Here is a 23,748-nt window from a genome sequence, read left to right as displayed (position 1 = left end):
GAGAGAGAGGGAGAGATAGAGTGGGGGGGATAATGAGACATCATGTCATATCAGGTCTTATTTGAATAGTGCTTTTTAAAGATATATTTGGGACAAAGTGCTTACTAACAGCAATGCGGGCCTACACACCAAAGAGGGCGAGCAGAGGCGATAGACAGTGGCAAGCAATAACACCTTGGGTAGGAAGAAACCTTGAGAGTACCTTAGACCAGACAGTAGGTTACTAGCTGGGGATATCCACCCAGAGATACAGTAAGGTCTAATTGCACTGTTCTCCACTGTTCTCTGATTAACTTTGTGAAGACGGTGTCTGTATCCCAAATGGCACCCTATTCTTATATAGTGCACTTCTTTTGTCCTGGTCAAAACTAGTAAACTACATAGGGAATAGGGTGCCAGCCCGGAAGCATGCCTGCCTGTGGACAACCTCCAGTGAACCCTGCACCCCTACTGAGACTTGGACAGACATCAGTTATTTCTCCATTAGTTTAGTCTCAGTATCCCCCCCAGCTGAAACCATTTGTAATTGTCAATTAATACGTTAGAATATAAATTAGGCTCAAGAAAATTGCCTCTTGGTTCCCATTGAGTCTCAAGCACTCGATATTAAACCGAGGAGGAAGTGAGCTCCATGTGTTCCTTAGCTAATGTTGCTGAGCTAATGTGGACTTAACCCTGGGAGAGTAGTGGTCTTTTAGGCACTCTGGGGGAAAACATGCATCTGTTACTGCTGACACATCAGAAAGATCTTTGCTTAGGAGGTCATGTATACTGAAAAGTGTGTCTCATAGTAGACCCAGGTGTGTACGAGTGAAAAGAGTGAAAAGGAAGATAAAATTCATCATCACCAATTAGGATCTGTCCAGAAATACTTTAATCAGGTATAGAACCCATTTCCCTCTATGTTTGTGAAGTCTGGGGTCCACTCACAAACCAATCATTCACAAAATAGGACAAACACCAAATTGAGACTATGCATGCAGGATTCTGCAAAAACATCCTCTGTGTTCAACGTAAAATACCAAATAATGCATGATGAGCAGAATTAGGACGATACGCGCTAATGATCAAAATCCTGAAAAAGAGACGTTATATTCTGTAACCACCTAAAAGGAAGCGATTCCCAAACCTTCCATAACAAAGCCATCACCTACATAGAGATGAACCTGGAGAAGAGTCCCCTAAGCAAGCTGGTCCTGGGGCTCTGTTCACAAACACAAACAGACCCCACAGAGCCCCAGTGCAGCAACACAATTAGACCCAACCAAATCATGAGAAAAGAAAAATATCATTACTTGACACATTGGAAAGAATTTACAAAAAAACAGAGCAAACTGGAATGCTATTTGGCCCTAAACAGAGAGTACACAGTGGCAGAATACCTGACCACTGTGACTGACCCAAAACTAAGGAAAGCTTTGACTATGTACAGACTCAGTAAGCATAGCCTTACTATTGGGAGAGGCTGCCATAGGCAGACCTGGCTCTCAAGAGAAGACAGGCTATGTGCACACTGCCCACAAAATGAGGTGGAAACCGGGCTGCACTTCCTAACCTCCTGCCAAATGTATGACCATATTAGAGACACATATTTCCCTCAGATTACATAGACCCACAAGGAATTTGAAAAGCAATTTTGATAAACTCCCATGTCTATTGGGTGAAATACCAGTGTTCCATCACAGCAGCAAGATTTGTGACCTGTTGCCACAAGAAAAGGTCAACCAGTGAAGAACAAACACCATTGTAAATACAACCCATATTTATGTTTATTTATTTTCCCTTTAGTACTTAAACTATTTGCAATTTTTTACAACACTAGCCATAATATAACATTTAATATTATTTTAAAACATTTATGAGTGTAATGTTTATTGTTATGTTTACATTGCCAAAGCAAGTGCAATTTAAAATAAACAAACGTGAAATAAACAATTAGAAATTATGTTTCCCATTCCAATAAAGCCCTTTGAATCTAAATTGAGAGAGAGAGAGAGAGAGAGAGAGAGAGAGAGAGAGAGAGAGAGAGAGAGAGAGAGAGAGAGAGAGAGAGAGAGAGCGCGAGAGAGAGAGAGAGAGAGACAGAGAGAGAGAGACAGAGAGACAGAGAGACAGAGAGAGAGAGAGCGAGAGAGAGCGAGAGAGAGAGAGAGAGAGAGAGAGAGAGAGAGCGAGCGAGAGAGAGAGAGAGAGAGAGAGAGAGAGAGAGAGAGAGAGAGAGAGAGAGAGAGAGAGAGAGAGAGAGAACCCACGGGGGGCGGGATCTCTTAAAGTGAGGATTTAAACAGAGGGGCTGCAGGGCTCCAGCGCTGCAGAGAGGAGGTCTGCAGCAGAAGGCTAACCAGCCGTCGAGGCGAGAGGGGAACTCCAGAGGGTTAGGAGGGTTAGGCCCAGCCCTGGAGCGGGGGGCGGGGGGGTTGAGTACACTACAGTGTGATGTGATGAAAGTTAACCCGGCAGTGACCTGTCAAGTGAACCAGAATAGACACATAAACAGGAAGCATTGTGAGTCAGCTACAGGAAATGCTACAGTGTACTACAGCAATATCTAGGCAGGTCAAATCAAATCAAATCAAATTTTATTTGTCACATACACATGGTTAGCAGATGTTAATGCGAGTGTAGCGAAATGCTTGTGCTTCTAGTTCCGACCATTTCACAACAACTACCTTATACACAAGTTTAAATGAATGAATAAGAATATACGAATATGTACATAAAAATATATGAATGAGTGATGGCCGAACGGCATAGGCAAGATGCAGTAGATGGTATAGAGTGGCTAGAGATACATTTATTACATCAATTTTTCATTTTTAAAGTGGCTAGAGATGAATCGGTATGTTGGCAGCAGCCACTCAATGTTAGTAATGGCTGTTTAACAGTCTGATGGCCTTGAGATAGAAGCTGTTTTCAGTCTCTCGGTCCCCGCTTTGATGCACCTGTACTGACCTCGCCTTCTGGATGATAGCGGGGTGAACAGGCAGTGGCTCGGGTGGTTGTTGTCCTTGATGATCTTTTTGGCCTTCCTGTGACATCGGGTGGTGTAGGTGTTCTGGAGGGCAGGTAGTTTGCCCCCGGTGATGCGTTGTGCAGACCTCACTACCCTCTGGAGAGCCTTACGGTTGTGGCGGAGCAGTTGCTGTACCAGGCGGTGATACAGCCCGACAGGATGCTCTCGATTGTGCATCTGTAAAAGTTTCTTCAGCCTCCTGAGGTTGAAGAGGCGCTGCTGCGCCTTCTTCACCACACTGTCTGTTTGGGTGGACAATTTCAGTTTGTCCTTGATGTGTACGCCGAGGAACCTAAAACTTTCCACCTTCTCCACTACTGTCCCGTCGATGTGGATAGGGGGGCTGCTCCCTCTGCTGTTTCCTGAAGTCCACGATCATCTCCTTTGTTTTGTTGACATTGAGTGTGAGGTTATTTTCCTGACACCACACTCCGAGGGCCCTCACCTCCTCCCTGTAGGCCGTCTCGTCGTTGTTGGTAATCAAGCCTACCACTGTAGTGTCGTCTGCAAACTTGATGATTGAGTTGGAGGCGTGCATGGCCACGCAGTCATGGGTGAACAGGGAGTACAGGAGAAGGCTGAGAACGCACCCTGTGGGGCCCCAGTGTTGAGGATCAGCGGGGTGGAGATGTTGTTACCTACCCTCACCACCTGGGGGTGGCCCGTCAGGAAGTCCAGGACCTAGTTGCACAGGGCGGGGTCGAGACCCAGGGTGAGCTTAATGACGATTTTGGAGGGTACTATGGTGTTAAATGCTAAGGTGAAAAAGGCTTTAAGAGCCACGAGGCGTGAGTCAGTAATTTTGTGTTTGGGGTGTCTGTGTGTTAATGCATATGTGTATCTGTGTACTTCACTTGTAAACAGCATATCTAGGACATATTGGCCCCCTACCCTCTATTCATTGGGAAGCTACTATATAGTTGATGCATTGAGCCAACACAGTGGTAGGTAATGGACGTGGGGGGTAGATGATAATGTGAAGAGAAAGAGGTTTGCCTCCCTGTGCCATGTTGACTCCCGTAGTGGGTCATCTTTCTGTGGACTATGGCTGTGTTCCAAATGGCACCCTATTCCCTAATAAGTACTTTTCACCAGGGCCCATCAGGAAACCCATAAGCCTCTGGTCAAAAGAAGTGTACTACACACTGTAGGGAGTAGGGTGCCATAAAGACACAACCAGGGCACACTCATTCTCCCTGATTCATTCTATTGGCCTCACAAACTGCTAGCTATAGCTCAACCACCAATTCCTCTATGCTCAATTCTCAACAGCTATGACAAAATGTACTGTTGAACTAAGCCGGTTCGATAAACACACACGTAGGAATGTGAGTAAGCTCGTGCGCATGCACATGCACATGCACACACACACACAAACACACACACACATACACTCACTCACACACAGACATTCTGTGGGGCCGCAGATGGATTTGTCCACTGCGGGAATAGAAGGAACATGACATCTATCAAATGGAAAAGCTCTTGAGAAACCGTCTGTCAGTGTATTCAAGTGTCTCCTTGTTTATGTCTGATTTAGGCCTGTAGATCCTTGACAGCATCAGAACAAAATGTATTAGCTTGTCTGCTCCAACATATTGTTCCTGAAGAGCAAAACCAGCTTGTATTGATCCAGTAACTTTGCCAAGATGTTGTCTACACATAGCAGAGCATTGAGCTAATGTTGGACAACTCCACATGAAAAAAATACTATAGTAAACTATGGTATAAGTACTATAGTATTCACTGTAGTGTTTTTGTGAATTTTACTGTAGTGTTTACTGTAGTATGCTGTAGTATTTACAGTTAACTATAGTATAAATACTGTATTTAAAAAAAACTATAGGTACAATAGTAATGAATATAGTTGTTTGCGGATTGTAGTATACTGTAAAGGAAAGGGGGATACCTAGTCAGCTGTACAACTGAAATGTGTCTTCTGTATTTAACCCAACCCCTCTGAATCACTGTAGTATTTACAGTAGTGTTTTTGGGATTGTAGTATACTGCAGTATTTACTTTAGTATTTTTGCGTACTGTACTATACTGCAGTATTTTTACGGACTGCACTATACTGTAGTAGTTACTGTAGTATTTTTGTGGACTGTACTATACTGTAGTAGTTGCTGTAGTATTTTTGTGGACTGTACTATACTGTAGTAGTTGCTGTAGTATTTTTGTGGACTGTACTATAATGTAGTAGTTACTGTAGTATTTTTGTGGAATGTACTATACTGTAGTAGTTGCTGTAGTATTTTTGTGGACTGTACTATAATGTAGTAGTTGCTGTAGTATTTTTGTGGACTGTACTATACTGTAGTAGTTGCTGTAGTATTTTTGTGGACTGTACTATAATGTAGTAGTTACTGTAGTATTTTTGTGGAATGTACTATACTGTAGTAGTTGCTGTAGTATTTTTGTGGACTGTACTATAATGTAGTAGTTACTGTAGTATTTTTGTGGACTGTACTATACTGTAGTAGTTGCTGTAGTATTTTTGTGGACTGTACTATAATGTAGTAGTTACTGTAGTATTTTTGTGGAATGTACTATACTGTAGTAGTTACTGTAGTATTTTTGCATAAATTACCATAGTATTTACTGTAGTGTTTTTGTTTTATTGTTTTTGACATAGAAGTGGAGTCTTTCTCCTTCAGGAAACCTACTGGAAAAATACTAAAAAACAAATCTTCCATAACCTGTAGGTAGGTAAATAGGTAGGTGGGTGGGTAAATAGGTTGTTGGGTAGGTAGGTAGGTGGGTAGCTAGGTAGGTAGGTAGGTAGGCTGGTAGGTAGGTAGGTAGGTAGGTAGGTAGGTAGGTAGGTAGGTAGGTAGGTAGGTAGGTAGGTAGGTAGGTAGGTAGGTAGGTAGGTAGGTAGGTAGGTAGGTAGGTAGGTAGGTAGGTAGGTAGGTAGGTGGGTAGGTAGGACTGGTCTGAACGGATAGCTTCTGCTCTTTTCTATAACCTGTAGTAGGTAGGTAGGACTGCAGTCTGAACAGATCGTTTCTTGTCTTTTCTATAACCTGTAAGGAACACAATATATGGTCTCAACTTGGCATGTAGGTTTCTCACTTATGGGTAGCACAAATTGTGAGATTTTAATGAGTTTCAGTTCATATAAGGAAATCAGTCAATTGAAATAAATTCATTTGGCCCTAATCTATCATTAGGCTCAAAACTACATGACTGGGAATACAGATATGCATCTGTTGGTTACAGGTACCTAAAAAAAAAGGTAGGGGCGTGGATCAGAAAACCAGTCAGTATCTGGTGTGACCACCATTTACCTCATGCAGCATTACACATCTCCTTCACATAGAGTTGATAACGCTGTTGATTGTGGCCAGTGGAATGTTGTCCTACTCCTCTTCAATGGCTGTGCCAAGTTGCTGGATATTGGAGGGAACTGGATGTCTAGTGAGTGTGCAGGCCATGGAAGAACTGGGACATTTTCTGCTTCCAGGAATTGTGAACAGATCCTTGCGACATGGGGCAGTGCATAATTATGCTGAAACACGAGGTGATGGCGGCAGATGAATGGCACGACAATGTGCCTCAGGATCTCATCACATGTATCTCTGTGTATTCAAATTGCTATCGATAAAATGCAATTGTGTTCGTTGTCCGTAGCTTATGCCTGCCCATACCATAACCCCACCTCCACCATGGGGCACTCTGTTCACAATGTTGACATCAGCCAACCGCTCACCCACATAACGCCATACACACTGTCTGCCATCTGCCCGGTACAGTTGAAACCGGGATTCATCTACGAAGAGCACACTTCACTAGCACACTGCTAGTGGCCATCGAAGGTGAGCCGAAGTCGGTTACGACGCCGAACATCAGTCAGGTCAAGACCCTGGTGAGGACGACGAGCATGCAGATGATCTTCCCTGAGACGTTTTTTTTTTTTTACAGTTTTTTTTGTTGTTTGTTTTGTAAACCCACAGTTTCATCAGTTGTCCGGTTAGCTGGTCTCAGACTATCCCACAGGTGAAGAAGAAAGATGTGGAGGTCCTGGGCTGGCATGGTTACAGGTGGTCTGCGGGTGTGAGGCCGGTTGGACGTACTGCCAAATTATCTAAAACAACGTTGGATGCGGCTTATGGTAGAGAAATGAACATTCAATTATCTGGCAACAGCTCTGGGGGACATCTGTAGCATTGTGCTATGTGACAAAATTGTCCCCAGCACAAACTGCACCTGTGTAATGATTATTCTGTTTCATCAGCTTCTTGATATGCCACACCTGTCAGTTGGATGGATTATCTTGGCAAAGGAGAAATGCTCACTAACAGGGATGTAAACAAATTTGTGCAAAAAACGTGAGAGAAATCATTTTTGGGGGGAGTATGGGATCTTTTATTTAAGCTAATGAAACATGGGACCAACACTTTACATGTTGCGTTTATATTTATGTTCAGTATAGATTCCTTACGGTGTAAGTAAATATTATACTGTGAGAGGAAGAGAAAGAGAGAGGCCGATGGAAGGACAACATGTTTTTGAAGGAAAACAGCTACTTTACATTCACAAAAACCCATTAAAACCCTGAGACATATTTCTTTGTGAAGCCTCCAATTCAAACCCATTATCCCCATCAAACACACACAAAACCCCACCTAAGCCATCTATACAAACAGAGACGCAGTGTTCTCACACACACAAGGTCATTACAGAACACCAGTGTGTGTTTTGTATGTGTGAGTTTGTGTGAGCGTGCGTACACGTGTCTGTCTGTCTGACTGACTGTGTGTGTGTGTGTGCGCTTTCTCTCTCTATCTCTGACACACACACAACACACACTTCTGCACACATGCAGTACAGAAGTAATCCAGGTAATGGCCCAAGTAACACCCAGCAGCATTGTGCAGGTGTCTGCTTCCTGTCATGACCCATCCTTACCATCAACCTCCCAGACCCCATTCAGCCTGGCAGGCCTCACCTGAGATCAGCCTCCCAGACCCAATTCAGCCTGGCAGGCCTCACCTGAGATCAGCCTCCCAGACCCCATTCAGCCTGGCAGGCCTCACCTGAGATCAGCCTCCCAGACCCCATTCAGCCTGGCAGGCCTCAGCTGAGATCAGCCTCCCAGACCCAATTCAGCCTGGCAGGCCTCACCTGAGATCAGCCTCCCAGACCCCATTCAGCCTGGCAGGCCTCACCTGAGATCAGCCTCCCAGACCCAATTCAGCCTGGCAGGCTGCACCTGAGATCCGTCCCAAATGGCACCCTGTTCCCTATGGGCCCTGGTAGAAAGTAGTGAACTATAAAGGGCATAGGGAGCCATTTGGGAAGCAGACTCTGATTCCTGAACATGCCGTCTCACAGCCCCCTCCCTCTCACAGCCCCCTCCCGCTACCCGCCCACAGGGCATGGCAAGAGGGGATTATGGAATTACAGAGAGGGAGAATGTAGGGATGGCAAGTGGATACAGGATACGGTAGAGACCTGCTGACAATAGGATAGAGGTATTTGGGTGACGTATTTGTGTGTGAGTGTGAGTGTGAGTGTGAGTGTGAGTGTGAGTGTGAGTGTGTGTGTGTGTGTGTGTGTGTGTGTGTGTGTGTGTGTGTGTGTGTGTGTGTGTGTACGTGCGTGCGTGCGTGCGTGCGTGTGTGGGTCTATATCAGAGTGAAAGAAAGAGAGGAAAGGGGGAGAAAGGGACAAAAATATCCTTTACAGTCTGTGCTAGCCAGGGATTCCCCATAATCCCATAATCCACACACACCAACACACACACACCAACACACACACACCAACACACCAATACACACACACCAATACACACACACACACACGCACACACACACACACACACACACACACACACACACACACACACACACACACACACACACACACACACACACACACACACACACACACACACACACACACACAAGGGGACAGGAAGGGTGAAACGACAGTGTCAGTGTATTGAGTTAAACGTGTTTAATGCCCCAGTACTGCAAGAGGACATTAGCAAAGTATGATTTTATTTAAAGGCAGTCTTTAACAATCCCCAGAAAACACAGGCTAAAGACCAGGGTCAGGCCAGACTAAAGACCAGGGTCAGGTCAGGATAAAGACCAGGATCAGGCTAAAGACCAGGGTCAGGTCAGACTAAAGACCAAGATCAGGTCAGGCTAAAGACCAGGGTCAGATCAGACTAAAGACCAAGATCAGATCAGGCTAAAGACCAGGGTCAGGTCAGACTAAAGACCAAGATCAGGTCAGGCTAAAGACCAGGATCAGGCTAAAGACCAGGGTCAGGACAGACTAAAGACCAAGATCAGGTCAGGCTAAAGACCAGGGTCAGATCAGACTAAAGACCAAGATCAGGTCAGGCTAAAGACCAGGATCAGGCTAAAGACCAGGGTCAGGACAGACTAAAGACCAAGATCAGGTCAGGCTAAAGACCAGGGTCAGATCAGACTAAAGACCAAGATCAGGTCAGGCTAAAGACCAGGGTCAGGTCAGACTAAAGACCAAGATCAGCTCAGGCTAAAGACCAGGATCAGGCTAAAGACCAGGGTCAGGACAGACTAAAGACCAAGATCAGGTCAGGCTAAAGACCAGGGTCAGATCAGACTAAAGACCAAGATCAGGTCAGGCTAAAGACCAGGGTCAGGTCAGACTAAAGACCAAGATCAGGTCAGGCTAAAGACCAGGATCAGGCTAAAGACCAGGGTCAGGACAGACTAAAGACCAAGATCAGGTCAGGCTAAAGACCAGGGTCAGATCAGACTAAAGACCAAGATCAGGTCAGGCTAAAGACCAGGATCAGGCTAAAGACCAGGGTCAGGACAGACTAAAGACCAAGATCAGGTCAGGCTAAAGACCAGGGTCAGGTCAGACTAAAGACCAAGATCAGGTCAGGCTAAAGACCAGGATCAGGCTAAAGACCAGGGTCAGGACAGACTAAAGACCAAGATCAGGTCAGGCTAAAGACCAGGGTCAGATCAGACTAAAGACCAAGATCAGGTCAGGCTAAAGACCAGGATCAGGCTAAAGACCAGGGTCAGGACAGACTAAAGACCAAGATCAGGTCAGGCTAAAGACCAGGGTCAGATCAGACTAAAGACCAAGATCAGGTCAGGCTAAAGACCAGGGTCAGGTCAGACTAAAGACCAAGATCAGCTCAGGCTAAAGACCAGGATCAGGCTAAAGACCAGGGTCAGGACAGACTAAAGACCAAGATCAGGTCAGGCTAAAGACCAGGGTCAGATCAGACTAAAGACCAAGATCAGGTCAGGCTAAAGACCAGGGTCAGGTCAGACTAAAGACCAGGGTCAGGACAGACTAAAGACCAGGATCAGGCTAAAGACCAGGGTCAGGACAGACTAAAGACCAGGATCAGGCTAAAGACCAGGGTCAGGCTAAAGACCAGGGTCAGGACAGACTAAAGACCAGGATCAGGCTAAAGACCAGGGTCAGGACAGACTGAAGACCAGGATCAGGCTAAAGACCAGAGCCAGGACAGACTAAAGACTAGGATCAGGCTAAAGACCAGGGTCAGGACAGACTAAAGACCAGGATCAGGCTAAAGACCAGGGTCAGGACAGACTAAAGACCAGGATCAGGCTAAAGACCAGGATCAGGACAGACTAAAGACCAGGATCAGGCTAAGAACCAGGATCAGGTCAGACTAAAGACCAGGATCAGGCTAAAGACCAGGGTCAGGACAGACTAAAGACCAAGATCAGGCTAAAAACCAGGATCAGGTCAGACTAAAAACCAGGATCAGATCAGGCTAAAGACCAGGATCAGGTCAGACTAAAGACCAGAATCGGGCCAGACTAATGACCAGGATCAGGCAAGACTAAAGACCAGGGTCAGGTCCGACTAAAGGCCAGGATCAGGCTAAAGACCAGGATCAGGTCAGACTAAAGACCAGGATCAGGCTAAGAACCAGGATCAGGCTAAGAACCAGGATCAGGTCAGACTAAAGACCATGATCAGGTCAGGCTAAAGACCAGGGTCAGGTCAGACTAAAGACCAGGATCAGGTCAGACTAAAGACCAGGATCAGGTCAGACTAAAGACCAGGATCAGGTCAGGCTAAAGACCAGGATCGGGTCAGGCTAAAGACCAGGGGCAGGTCAGGCTAAAGACCAGGATCAGGCCAGGCTAAAGACCAGGATCGGGTCAGGCTAAAGACCAGAATCAGGTCAGGCTAAAGACCAGGATCAGACTAAAGACCAGGATCAGGCCAGACTAAAGACCAGGATCAGGTCAGACTAAATACCAGGGTCAGGCTAAAGACCAGGGTCAGGCCAGACTAAAGACCAGGATCAGGTCAGACTAAATACCAGGGTCAGGCTAAAGACCAGGGTCAGGTCAGACTAAAGACCAGGATCAGACTAAAGACCAGGATCAGGCCAGACTAAAGACCAGGGTCAGGTCAGACTAAAGACCAGGATCAGGCTAAAGACCAGGATCAGGTCAGACTAAAGACCAGGATCAGGTCAGGCTAAAGACCAGGGTCAGGTCAGACAAAAAAACAGGATCAGATCAGACTAAAGACCAGGATCAGGTCAGACTAAAGACCAGAATCAGGTCAGGCTAAAGACCAGAATCAGGTCAGGCTAAAGACCAGGGTCAGGTCAGACTTAAGACCAGGATCAGGCAAGACTAAAGACCAGGGGCAGGTCAAGCTAAATACCAGGGTCAGGTCAGGCTAAAGACCAGGATCAGGTCAGGCTAAAGACCAGGATCGGGTCAGACTAAAGACCAGGATCAGGTCAGGCTAAAGACCAGGATCGGGTCAGGCTAAAGACCAGGATCAGGCCAGACTAAAGACCAGGATTGGGTCAGGCTAAAGACCAGGATCAGGCTAAAGACCAGGATCAGGCCAGACTAAAGACCAAGATCAGGTCAGACTAAAGACCAGGATCAGGCTAAAGACCAGGATCAGGCCAGACTAAAGACCAGGATCAGGTCAGACTAAAGACCAGGATCGGGTCAGACGAAAGACCAGGATTAGGCTCATTTCAACGCACACACACACACACACACACACACACACACACACACACACACACACACACACACACACACACACACACACACACACACAGATACTGTCCAACATTAAACCCACATAAATGCACATATACACACATAGACTCTCACGTACATATTCGCACATAAACTCTCATGTACACATACACACATAAACTCTCTCATGTACACATACACACATTAACTCTCAAGTACACATACACACATAAACTCTCATGTACACATAAACTCTCATGTACACATACACACATAAACTCTCATGTACACATACACACATAAACTCTCATGTACACATACACACACACACTCTCTCATGTACACATACACACATAAACTCTCATGTACACATACACACATAAACTCTCATGCACACACACACACACACACACACACACACACACACACACACACACACACACACACACACACACACACACACACACACACACACACACACACACACACACACACACACACACACACATACACTCTCTCATGTACACATACACACATAAACTCTCATGTACACATACACACATAAACTCTCATGCACACACACACACACATAAACTCTCATGTACACATTCACACATAAACTCTCATGTACACATTCACTGTAACGGCTGTCTAATTCCTCCTCCTCGGATGAGGAGAAGGAGTAAGGGTCAGACCAAAACGCAGAGTGGTTAGTGCTCATATTGATTTAATCAAAACGAAACTGAACACTTACAAATACAAAAAAAACAACGAACGTGACAAAACCGAAAACAGTCCCGTGTGGCACGAACACTGACACGAGATACAAACACCCACAAAACACACGTGAAACCCAGGCTGCCTAAGTATGATTCTCAATCAGGGACAACGATTGACAGCTGCCTCTGATTGAGAATCATACCAGGCTGAACACAAAAATCCCAACATAGAAAATCAACCATAGACAAACCCACCCAACTCACGCCCTGACCAACTAAAATAAATACAAGACAAAGGAAAACAGGTCAGGAACGTGACATTCACACATAAACTCTCATGTACACATACACACATAAACTCTCATGTACACATACACACATAAACTCTCATGTACACATTCACACATAAACTCTCATGTACACATTCACACATAAACTCTCATGTACACATACACACATAAACTCGCATGTACACATTCACAGCCCCACACCAGATGAGGATGACTGATATCTTTCTGTTTAAATTCCAGTGTGTGTGTATGTGTGTGTGTGTGCATGTGGGTCTGTGTCAGTCTGTGTGTGTGCATGTGCGTGTGTCTGTTTATCTGTGTCTGTGTGTCTACAGTAGGTGTCTGTGTGTCCGTTTGCCAGCTCGTGCGTCATATTGCGAGGTCAATCCCCTGGTTTAGCCTCTGACGCCAGTCATACTCTCATGCTAACTAAAACAGGGCAGAAGTTTGAGCTTCCTGGCTTTGCGTTCTGGCATTGCTGCAGATGACAAATGATTAAGTGGTCTAGATCCCAAATGGACATTACAGCATAATAATAGATAGCCATAACACAAAACTACATGAATCTCTATGGCAACATGAAACACTTCCAAGAACCAACGCATTATTACATGTGTTACATTTTTTAAGACTCTTAGTAATTTTCAAAGTAATTTTCTAAATCTCAGTGATTTTCTAAGATTTCTTAGTAAGGTAATGACATTGTAAGGTTTAAAAATGTGATCACAGTCATTATTTTATGTAATGTGATCACAGTCGTTATTTTATGCAATGTGATCACAGTCATTATTTTATGCAATGTGATCACAGTCATTATTTTATGCAATGTGATCACAGTCATTATTTTATGCAATGTGATCACAGTCATTATTTTATGCAATGTGATCACAGTCATTATTTTATGCAATGTGATCACAGTCATTATTTTATGCAATGTGATCACAGTCATTATTTTATGCAATGTGATCACAGTCATTATTTTATGTAATGTGATCACAGTCTTTATTTTATGCAATGTGATCACAGTCATTATTTTATGCAATGTGATCACAGTCATTATTTTATGCAATGTGATCACAGTCATTATTTTATGCAATGTGATCACAGTCATTATTTTATGTAATGTGATCACAGTCATTATTTTATGTAATGTAATTACAGTCGTTATTTTACGTATCGTCATCACAGTCTGTCACGACTTTCGCCGAAGTCGGTCCCTCTCCTTGTTTGGGCGGTGTTCGGCGGTCGACGTCACCGACCTTCTAGCCATCACTGATCCATTTTTCATTTTCCATTGGCTTTGTCTTGTCTTCCTTCACACCTGGTTCCAATCCCATCAATTACATGTTGTGTATTTAACCCTCTGTTTCCCCTCATGTCCTTGTCGGAGATTGTTTTATTGTATGTTATGTGCAAGTCATGTGTTGGTGTGCAACGGGTTTTGTACCCAAATTTTTTGTTTTTGAGATAGGGAAGAAAGGAGAGAAGGGGAGGGGAGGAGAGAAGGAGAGGGGAGGAGAGGGGAGGAAAGAATGGGAGGAGATGAGAGGAGAGGACAGAAGGGGAGAGGAGAGTGTTCATGTTCCCCTCCCCTCCCGTCCCCTCTCCTCTCCTTCGCTCCTCCCCTCCCCTTCTCTCCTTGTCTCTCCTCACCTTCTCTCCTCTCTTCCCTATCTCATGGCAACATGAAACACTTCCAAGAACCAACGCATTATTACATGTGTTACCTTTTTTAAGACTCCTAGTTATTTTCAAAGTCATTTTCTAAATCTCAGTGATTTTCTAAGATTTCTTAGTAAGGTAATGACATTGTAAGGTTTAATAATGTGATCACAGTCTATTTTTAGTAATGTGATCACGGCTAACTCTCTCAGTAAGGGGTGTTAATCAGAGAGAGTGATGATGAGGAGAGGAAAGGAGGAGAGGAGAGAAGGGGAGGAGAGGAGGAGATGAGAAGAGAGGAGTGAAGGGGAGGAGAGGAGAGTTGAGCAGGGGAGGAGAGGGGGGAGGGGAGGAGAGGGGGGAGGGGAGGGGAGGAGAGAAGGGGAGGAGAGGAGGGAAGGAGAGGGGAGGGTGGAGAAAATGGGGGGGGGGAGAAGGGGAGGAGAGGGGAGGAAGGGAGGAGAGGGGTGGACAGCAGCATCTCAGTCCACACATCAGCTATAGGGCTATCCATAGCATGTGATGACTCTGATCTTACAGGTTACAGTGATGTAGGGTGAAGTTGCCCCTAGGTACAGATCAGGGGCCACTTAATCATTAGTGGAGGAAATTATCAGCATTTAAGGGCAACTTCACCATATACCTTACAGTCTGTCTGGAGGCCTGGCTCTGTGGGGTCCTTAGTGGTCAAGGATCACAGTGGCCCCGTGTGGCTCAGTTGGTAGAGCATGGCGCTTGCAACGCCAGGGTTGTGGGTTCGATTCCCACGGGGGGCCAGTACAAAATAAGTATGAATGTATGTACTTGTAAGTCGCTCTGGATAAGAGCGTCTGCTAAATGACTTAAATGTAAATGTAAAAATTATACTGACCTGGCAGAGCTATAAGACGTCACCTTAGGATCTACGATGGTAGAGAACGCAGAGAGGTTGAGGTGGTTGAGGTGATCACACACACACACACACACACACACACACACTCACACTCCACTGCCCAAAGAGCAGGGACCTTGACATCTCTTGTCATCTAATCTCTAACATCAAAAATGTGATTGAGGCTTAATCTGGTGGAGTGTGATTCAAAACAGACCTTAATCCATGTATTGGTAGAAACCTGGTAGGTTCCTGAAAGGTGTCAGATAGCAAAAGTGGGGACAGGACAGACGGGGGGAAATCCTGGGAAGCTAAATCTAAAACCATGAAATCCTCACATCATTTGTCAGATAGACGTTGCATAGATTTATTGACTTACTGAAAAAACAGACCTACAGTACTGTCAGTTCCTGAAAATGGGTTGGATAGTAGCTCAGTATAGAAAACTGGAAAATATATGAAATTGGATACAGCTATGAAATACAGCCATCAATTATCAGAGAATCTTATGCACAGGTTTGTCGGAACAATTGGACCATTTAAACACAATCAAACGCAGAACAAATTCATTAATTTTTCTATTTTATGGTAAAATGTATTCATTTCAATCCATCCTAAATCCTTTTATAATTTATCTAAAAAATATGTGGCCACTGCTAGATCCAACGTAGCAATCTGAGTGGAGAACGGAAGAAATAGAAGAAAATGGCGTTTTCATTCTTGCATATATTTGTAAATCAGGATTAAGGACAAATGGTATCGCAGGTTGATTGAATCAGGACGCCTTTCCGTTTTTCTCCCTGTTCTAAGCCCAACGGCAGCATCAGGAGGTGGCAGACAAAGGGATTTTACTCTTCCACAGATTTACAGCGTGTCTTCTTATCCCTCAGCACCAGATTGTTTTCAACTAGCCTGACAACGCCAGACAACGCCTGACAACGCCAGACAACGCCAGACAACGCCACGCTCTCCAGTCACAAGTGATAGATTTTCAAATGCACACTTTGATACACAAACAGGGTATTGTGGCACGCTGGGGTGTTGGTGCTGTTATGGTGATGTGCTGTTTTCACACATGCTTAAATTCCTATCTAGAGGTATGACAAGTCGGGGAAAGAAGCCCAATGGTTTTTGTTTCGGTGAATAGACTAGATATGAAATACCCCAGCTCCATAGGAAATTAAGCTGGTGTGGAATTACATACATTTATTCAGTACATTTATTCTACTGTGGAACGTCAGTAGACAACAGAAACAGTGCATCCAAACCACTATGTTAGCTAACCCTAACCCTAACCACCATACATGCCTCAACATTGCCCTGGAGACAACAGTTCCTCAATGGACTTTCACAGCAGTTATGTGTGATGGGTATTGATGTGTGTACCAGTTCTGTGTGATGGGTATTGATGTGTGTACCAGTTCTGTGTAATGGGTATTGATCAGATCACTGCACCTGTACATAGCCCATCTGTAAACAGCCCATCCAACTACTGTAACGTTCGTCTTGTGGTGATTGAACGGACCAAGGCGCAGCGGGTGATGAATACATACTGAATTTATTTAACAGACGAAACACTGACAAAACACTAGAACAAACTACAAAACAATAAACGAAGGCAACAGACCTGAAACAAACGAACTTACATATAGACGAAGAACGCACGAACAGGAACAGACTACCTAAAATGAACGAACAAACGAAACAGTCCCATGTGGTATACACAGACACAGGAACAATCACCCACAAACAAACAGTGAGAACAACCTACCTTAATATGGCTCTCAATCAGAGGAAACGACACACACCTGCCTCTAATTGAGAACCATACCAGGCAAACCATTAACCCAACATAGAAAACACATAACATAGACTACCCACCCCAACTCAAGCCCTGACCAATTAAACACATACAAGACAACAGAAAACAGGTCAGGAACGTGACAGAACCCCCCCCCCTCAAGGTGCGAACTCCGGGCGCACCCCTAAAACTCAAGGGGAGGGTCTGGGTGGGCATCTGTCCGCGGTGGCGGCTCCGGCGGTGGACGAGGACACCACTCCACTACTGTCTTTGTCCCCCTCCTTAGCGTCCTTTGAGTGGCGACCCTCGCCCCCGACCATGGTCCAGGAACCTTCACCAACGCCCCTCTAAAATAGAGGAGACAACTCAGGACAGAGAGGTAGCTCAGGACAAAGAGGTAGCTCAGGACAAAGAGGTAGCGCAGGACAAAGAGGTAGCTCAGGACAAAGAGGTAGCTCAGGACAGAGGGACAACTCAGGACGAATGGCAGCTCCGGACTGAATGGCAGCTCCGGACTGAATGGCAGCTCCGGACTGAATGGCCGCTCCGGACTGAATGGCCGCTCCGGACTGAATGGCCGCTCCGGACTGAATGGCCGCTCCGGACTGAATGGCAGCTCCGGACTGAGTGGCAGCTCCGGACTGAGTGGCAGCTCCGGACTGAGTGGCAGCTCCGGACTGGGTGGCAGCTCCGGACTGGGTGGCAGCTCATGACTGTAGGGCAGCTCATGACTGTAGGGCAGCTCATGACTGTAGGGCAGCTCATGACTGGAGGGCAGCTCTGGCAGCTCCTGACTGGCTGGCGGCTCTGGCAGCTCCTGACTGGCTGGCGGCTCTGGCAGCTCCTGACTGGCTGGCGGCTCTGGCAGCTCCTGACTGGCTGGCGGCTCTGGCAGCTCCTGACTGGCTGGCGGCTCTGGCAGCTCCTGACTGGCTGGCGGCTCTGGCAGCTCCTGACTGACGGACGGCTCTAGCGGCTCCTGACTGACGGACGGCTCTAATGGCTCGGGACAGACGGGCGGCTCTAATGGCTCGTGGCAGACGGATGACTCAGATGGCGCTGGGCAGACAGATGGCTCAGATGGCGCTAGGCAGACGGATGGCTCAGACGGCGCTGGGCAGACGGATGGCTCAGACGGTGCTGGGCAGACGGATGGCTCAGACGGCGCTGGGCAGACGGATGGCTCAGACGGCGCTGGGCAGACGGATGGCTCAGACGGCGCTGGGCAGACGGATGGCTCAGACGGCGCTGGGCAGACGGATGGCTCAGGCGGCGCTGGGCAGACGAGCAGTGCAGGCGGCGTTGAGCAGACGAGCAGCGCAGGCAGTTCAGACGGCGCTGGGCAGGCAGGCAGCTCAGACGGCGCTGGACAGACGAGCAGTGCAGGCGGCGTTGAGCAGACGAGCAGTGCAGGCAGTTCAGACGGCACTGGGCAGACTCTGACCCGCTGAGGCGCACAGTAGGCCTGGTGCGTGGTGCCGGAACTGGTGGTACCGGACTGGAGACACGCACCTCAAGGCTAGTGCGGGGAGCAGGAACAGGGCACACTGGACTCTCGATGCGCACTATAGGCCTGGTGCGTGGTACCGGCACTGGTGGTACCGGGCTGAGGGCACGCACCTCAGGGCGAGTGCGGGGAGAAGGAACAGTGCGTACAGGGCTCTGAGGACGCACAGGAGGCTTGGTGCGTGGTGCCGGAACTGGAGGCACTGGGCTGGAGACACGCACCACAGGGAGAGTGCGTGGAGGAGGAACAGGGCTCTGGAGACGCACTGGAAGCCTGGTGCGTGGTGTAGGCACTGGTGGTACTGGGCTGGGGCCACGCACCATAAGGCGAGTGCGGGGTGCTGGAACTGGAGGTACTGGGCTGGGGCGGGAAGGTGGCGCCGGATATACCGGACCGTGCAGGCGTACTGGCTCCCTTGAGCACTGAGCCTGCCCAACCTTACCTGGTTGAATGCTCCCCGTAGCCCGTCCAGTGCGGGGAGGTGGAATAACCCGCACTGGGCTGTGTTGGCGAACCGGGGACACCATGCGTAAGGCTGGTGCCATGTACACCGGCCCGAGGAGACGTACTGGAGGCCAGATATGTAGAGCCGGCTTCATGGCACTTGGCTCAATGCTCAATCTAGCCCGGCTAGTGCGGGGAGGTGGAATAACCCGCACCGGGCTATGAACACGTACAGGAGACACCATGCGCTCTACTGCGTAACACGGTGTCTGCCCGTACTCTCGCTCTCCACGGTAAGCATGGGAAGTGGGCGCAGGTTTCCTACCTGCCCTCGCCACACTACCCTTTAGCCGCCCCCCAAGAAATTTTTGGGTGAGCCTCTCGGGCTTCCAGCCGCTCTGCCTTGCTAGCGCCTCATAATGCCGCCTCTCCGCTTTAGATGCCTCCAGCTCCGCTTTTGGGCGGCGACACTCCTCTGGCTCTGCCCAGGGTCCTTCTCCGTCCAGAATCTCCTCCCATGTCCATTCCTCCTTGAACCACTGCTGCTGTCGCTGTTGCCCGTTAACCCGCTGCTTGATCCGGGTTTGGTGGGTGATTCTGTAACGTTCGTCTTGTGGTGATTGAACGGACCAAGGCGCAGCGGGTGATGAATACATACTGAATTTATTTAACAGACGAAACACTGACAAAACACTAGAACAAACTACAAAACAATAAACGAAGGCAACAGACCTGAAACAAACGAACTTACATATAGACGAAGAACGCACGAACAGGAACAGACTACCTAAAATGAACGAACAAACGAAACAGTCCCATGTGGTATACACAGACACAGGAACAATCACCCACAAACAAACAGTGAGAACAACCTACCTTAATATGGCTCTCAATCAGAGGAAACGACACACACCTGCCTCTAATTGAGAACCATACCAGGCAAACCATTAACCCAACATAGAAAACACATAACATAGACTACCCACCCCAACTCACGCCCTGACCAATTAAACACATACAAAACAACAGAAAACAGGTCAGGAACGTGACAACTACCTCATCCCCATACTGTATTTATTTATTTATCTTGCTCCTTTGCACCCCACTATCTCTACTTGCACATTCATCTTCTGCACATCTTACCATTCCAGTGTTAAATTGCTATATTGTAATTACTTCGCCACCATGGCCTATTTATTGCCTTAACTCCCTTATCTTACCTCATTTGCACTCACTGTATATAGACTTTTTGTTTTCTTTTTTCTACTGTGTTATTGACTGTATGTTTTGTTTATTCCATGTGTAACTCTGTGTTGTTGTATGTGTCGAACTGCTATGCTTTATCTTGGCCAGGTCGCAGTTGCAAATGAGAACTTGTTCTCAACTAGCCTACCTGGTTAAATAAAGGTGAAATAAAAATAATTTAAAAAAATAATTTGATGTGTGTACCAGTTCTGTGTGATGGGTATTGATGTGTGTACCAGTTCTGAGTAATGGGTATTGATGTGTGTACCAGTTATGTGTAATGGGTGTTGATGTGTGTACCAGTTCTGTGTGATAGGTATTGATGTGTGTACCAGTTCTGAGTAATGGGTATTGATGTGTGTACCAGTTATGTGTAATGGGTGTGGGTGCCTGAAGCCTGCATACAGTGACCATGCATGGTGAGTCAGATGGGATAATGTAACTCATGTTTCCCAGAAGGACTTGACCACAAACTGGGAAAGGAAGTAATTTGTGTTGAGAGATGATGTTAAAATGCCAACTTTCAAAAATGTAATGTATTTTTAGAAGGACTTGAAAGGATGCAGCTGTGTACTAACATTACAGGGAATATATAAGCAGTAATGTCCTCAGTAAGTCATACAACACAAGTTACTCTCTGTGTGCATGTTAAAATTGCATTAGAAGTAACCACTATCATCACAATCCTACCTGTAATTTCCCCACAATATATCTTATAATATCACAATATAGCATTACATTACAATATCTCCACGATATTTCGTAATATAATGATATCTCCACGATCAGACCTGGGATTAAATTCTCTTTCAGGTATTTCAATTACTTTTCAATACATTTCGAAAAACTATTCAGATAACCTTCATTTGAAAAAACAAGTAGTTGAATATTGGAATGTATCTGGAAATACACTTAATCAAATACATTTATCCCAAGCATTTGAAAATAGTATTTGAAATAAGTTTTTGAAAATACTTTCAAATACAATTTGGTTGACTATTTGTTTTTTTACAAATAACCAATCCAATATTCAAATAAAGTACTTGTTTTGGGCTGTGTATTTGAAAATACTCAAATACACAGAAAAACCCCCACGTCTGTCCACGATATATCATAATATCACGATAACTCCATGATATATCATAATATCACGATATTTCCAAGATATATCGTAATATCACGATAACTCCATGATATATCATAATATCACGATATTTCCAAGATATATCGTAATATCACGATATTTCCAATGATATATCATATAATTTCCAATAAAATCATAATATCCTCCCTCACCTCTGAGAACCTCTGAACGTCCTGTGTGAGGGTCCCCACGCGGCTCCAGTTGTAGAAGTTGAGGAACTTGACCACTGCTGGGTTCACCGCGTTGTCCGACGGAACCGTCCGGAAAAAGTTGGGGTACTTCTTCTTGTCGGCCAGAACAGGAGTTGTTGCCGCAAAGGAGAGCTGGAAAGAATAGGACAGACATAGAATGTTAAATATCTGACCAATAAACTCTGGCTGAATTCTAACTGATCCTGGTGTTCTGCTAATAGGAGTTCAAGCCTGGAGATCTGAAGCTTTAGACAGAGGCCTTCGATGGCCATCTGAGGGATTAAGCCATGGCAGCTAGAGCAGTCTGAGTGTGTCAGTCACACACACACACACACGCGCGCGCGGGACACATACACACACACACACCCGGACACTGGGAGTCAGTCCAGTCTGTAGGCGTGAGTAAATCAACAGTCTGATAGGTCTGTGGAAACATCAGGGAAGGTCACAGCTTCAGAGTGCCCATAATAACAGGAGCTGTAAAAGTTTGGTGGGAGTGAAAGCTGGGATGGATGACCTTAACTGACTGTGTGTATGTGTGCGCACGTGTGTATATGCAACTACGTGTGCATGCGTGTGTATTCATGAGATGCGAGTGTATTCACTCTGAGGTCAAGTTAAAAGCGTTCCTTGGATTCTGATTGGTTCTGCTTCACTCATTTTATTTTCCAAGAAAATTAGATAAAAATGTGCTGAACCTCAAACATGAAAAATTACACTATAAACAGGTTTAAATCAATTCAGGGTTCAAAAAAAGAGATTCACTTTTGCTGGACATTACTGCTTTCAAGATTTGACACAGCAAGGACTGAATTTTCTGTTGTTGTAGCAACTACCAAGCACATACATTAGCTCTGAACACCTTGGGTGACCACGCAGACATTTACTGCTATAGAATGTCCTTTTCCTTTTGACCAACAGTGGGCTAACAGTATCTCATACAGTGTCTATCCGTACACTACTGTGGACGTGATAGGTCCTCTGGTGAGAGAGAGAGAGAGAGAGAGAGAGAGAGAGAGAGAGAGAGAGAGAGAGAGAGAGAGAGAGAGAGAGAGAGAGAGAGAGAGAGAGAGAGAGAGAGAGAGAGAGAGAGAGAGAGAGAGAGAGAGAGAGAGAGAGAGATAACGTGAGAAAGAGAGAGATAGAGAGATAGAGACTTGGACTCAATAGTCATTTGGACGGTACTTGTTATGTAACACTCCCAAGCTTCAGCACCGCACACCAATCTAATCTTATGATCACACTGTCACTGACTACAGTAGGCACATACTGGCATCGTGTGACCGGGGACATCTAAAGACAATGCTCCGTACACAGTCAGTGGACAATGTGAAGGATCTGATTCAAAGCCACAAAGCTAAGTCAACAAATGTCATCCCCAGTCCTCAATCTCTGGGTCCATTGAAAACGTTCTAGGGATCTATAGAATTCAAAGAATCTGTCATTTGAGCGAACACTGGATTACTGAGAGAGAGCATGATAAGATTACCGAGTGATGGATCAATGGCTTGACCTCAGGTCTCTCTTTCTCTATCCTTCCAACCCTCCCTCCTTCAAACAGACCCAAACACACACATACCTTTCATTTCCATACAAATAAACTCTCTCTCTCTCTCTCTTTTGCAGTCTCTACCACCTTACCAACAATAGACACTCATTATCTCTGGGGGAAAATTGGTGTAATTAATTTCTGCCTCCCGATCGTGACTTGCAGGTGCGTACAGCCAGCGAACACGAGAATAGAATGACAAAAACTACATGATCTTGACAAAGACTTCATGGCAAAGTTAAAATTAGAATATGGATAAGTTCTGGTAAAATTGGCACCTTACAGTTTGACAAAGTATGTCTTG

At 45.9% G+C, this 23,748-nt stretch overlaps 1 protein-coding gene and 1 non-coding gene across 2 annotated transcripts in view; one reads left to right on the top strand and one right to left on the bottom strand.

Moving 5' to 3' along the window:
- LOC120039909 (gamma-aminobutyric acid type B receptor subunit 2-like) overlaps positions 1-23,171 on the bottom strand; it is a 153,487-nt gene extending 130,316 nt beyond the window's left edge. Inside the window, exons 1-2 of the mRNA XM_038985231.1 lie at positions 23,166-23,171; positions 21,857-22,027 (exon numbers count right to left, since the gene is read on the bottom strand). Coding sequence (XP_038841159.1) covers positions 21,857-22,027; positions 23,166-23,171 — 177 coding nt within the window. The remainder of the gene's footprint in view (positions 1-21,856; positions 22,028-23,165) is intronic.
- Positions 15,394-15,469, top strand: trnaa-ugc. Its single transcript has one exon. It is a non-coding gene; the product is annotated as a tRNA-Ala (tRNA).
- Positions 23,172-23,748: the final 577 nt, after the last annotated feature.

The sequence above is a fragment of the Salvelinus namaycush genome, unplaced genomic scaffold (genome assembly GCF_016432855.1).
Source record: "Salvelinus namaycush isolate Seneca unplaced genomic scaffold, SaNama_1.0 Scaffold308, whole genome shotgun sequence".
In the NCBI taxonomy this organism is placed as follows: Eukaryota; Metazoa; Chordata; class Actinopteri; order Salmoniformes; family Salmonidae; genus Salvelinus; species Salvelinus namaycush.
Note: the sequence above shows the minus strand (reverse complement) of the source record. Positions and strands in the feature narration are given on the sequence as shown.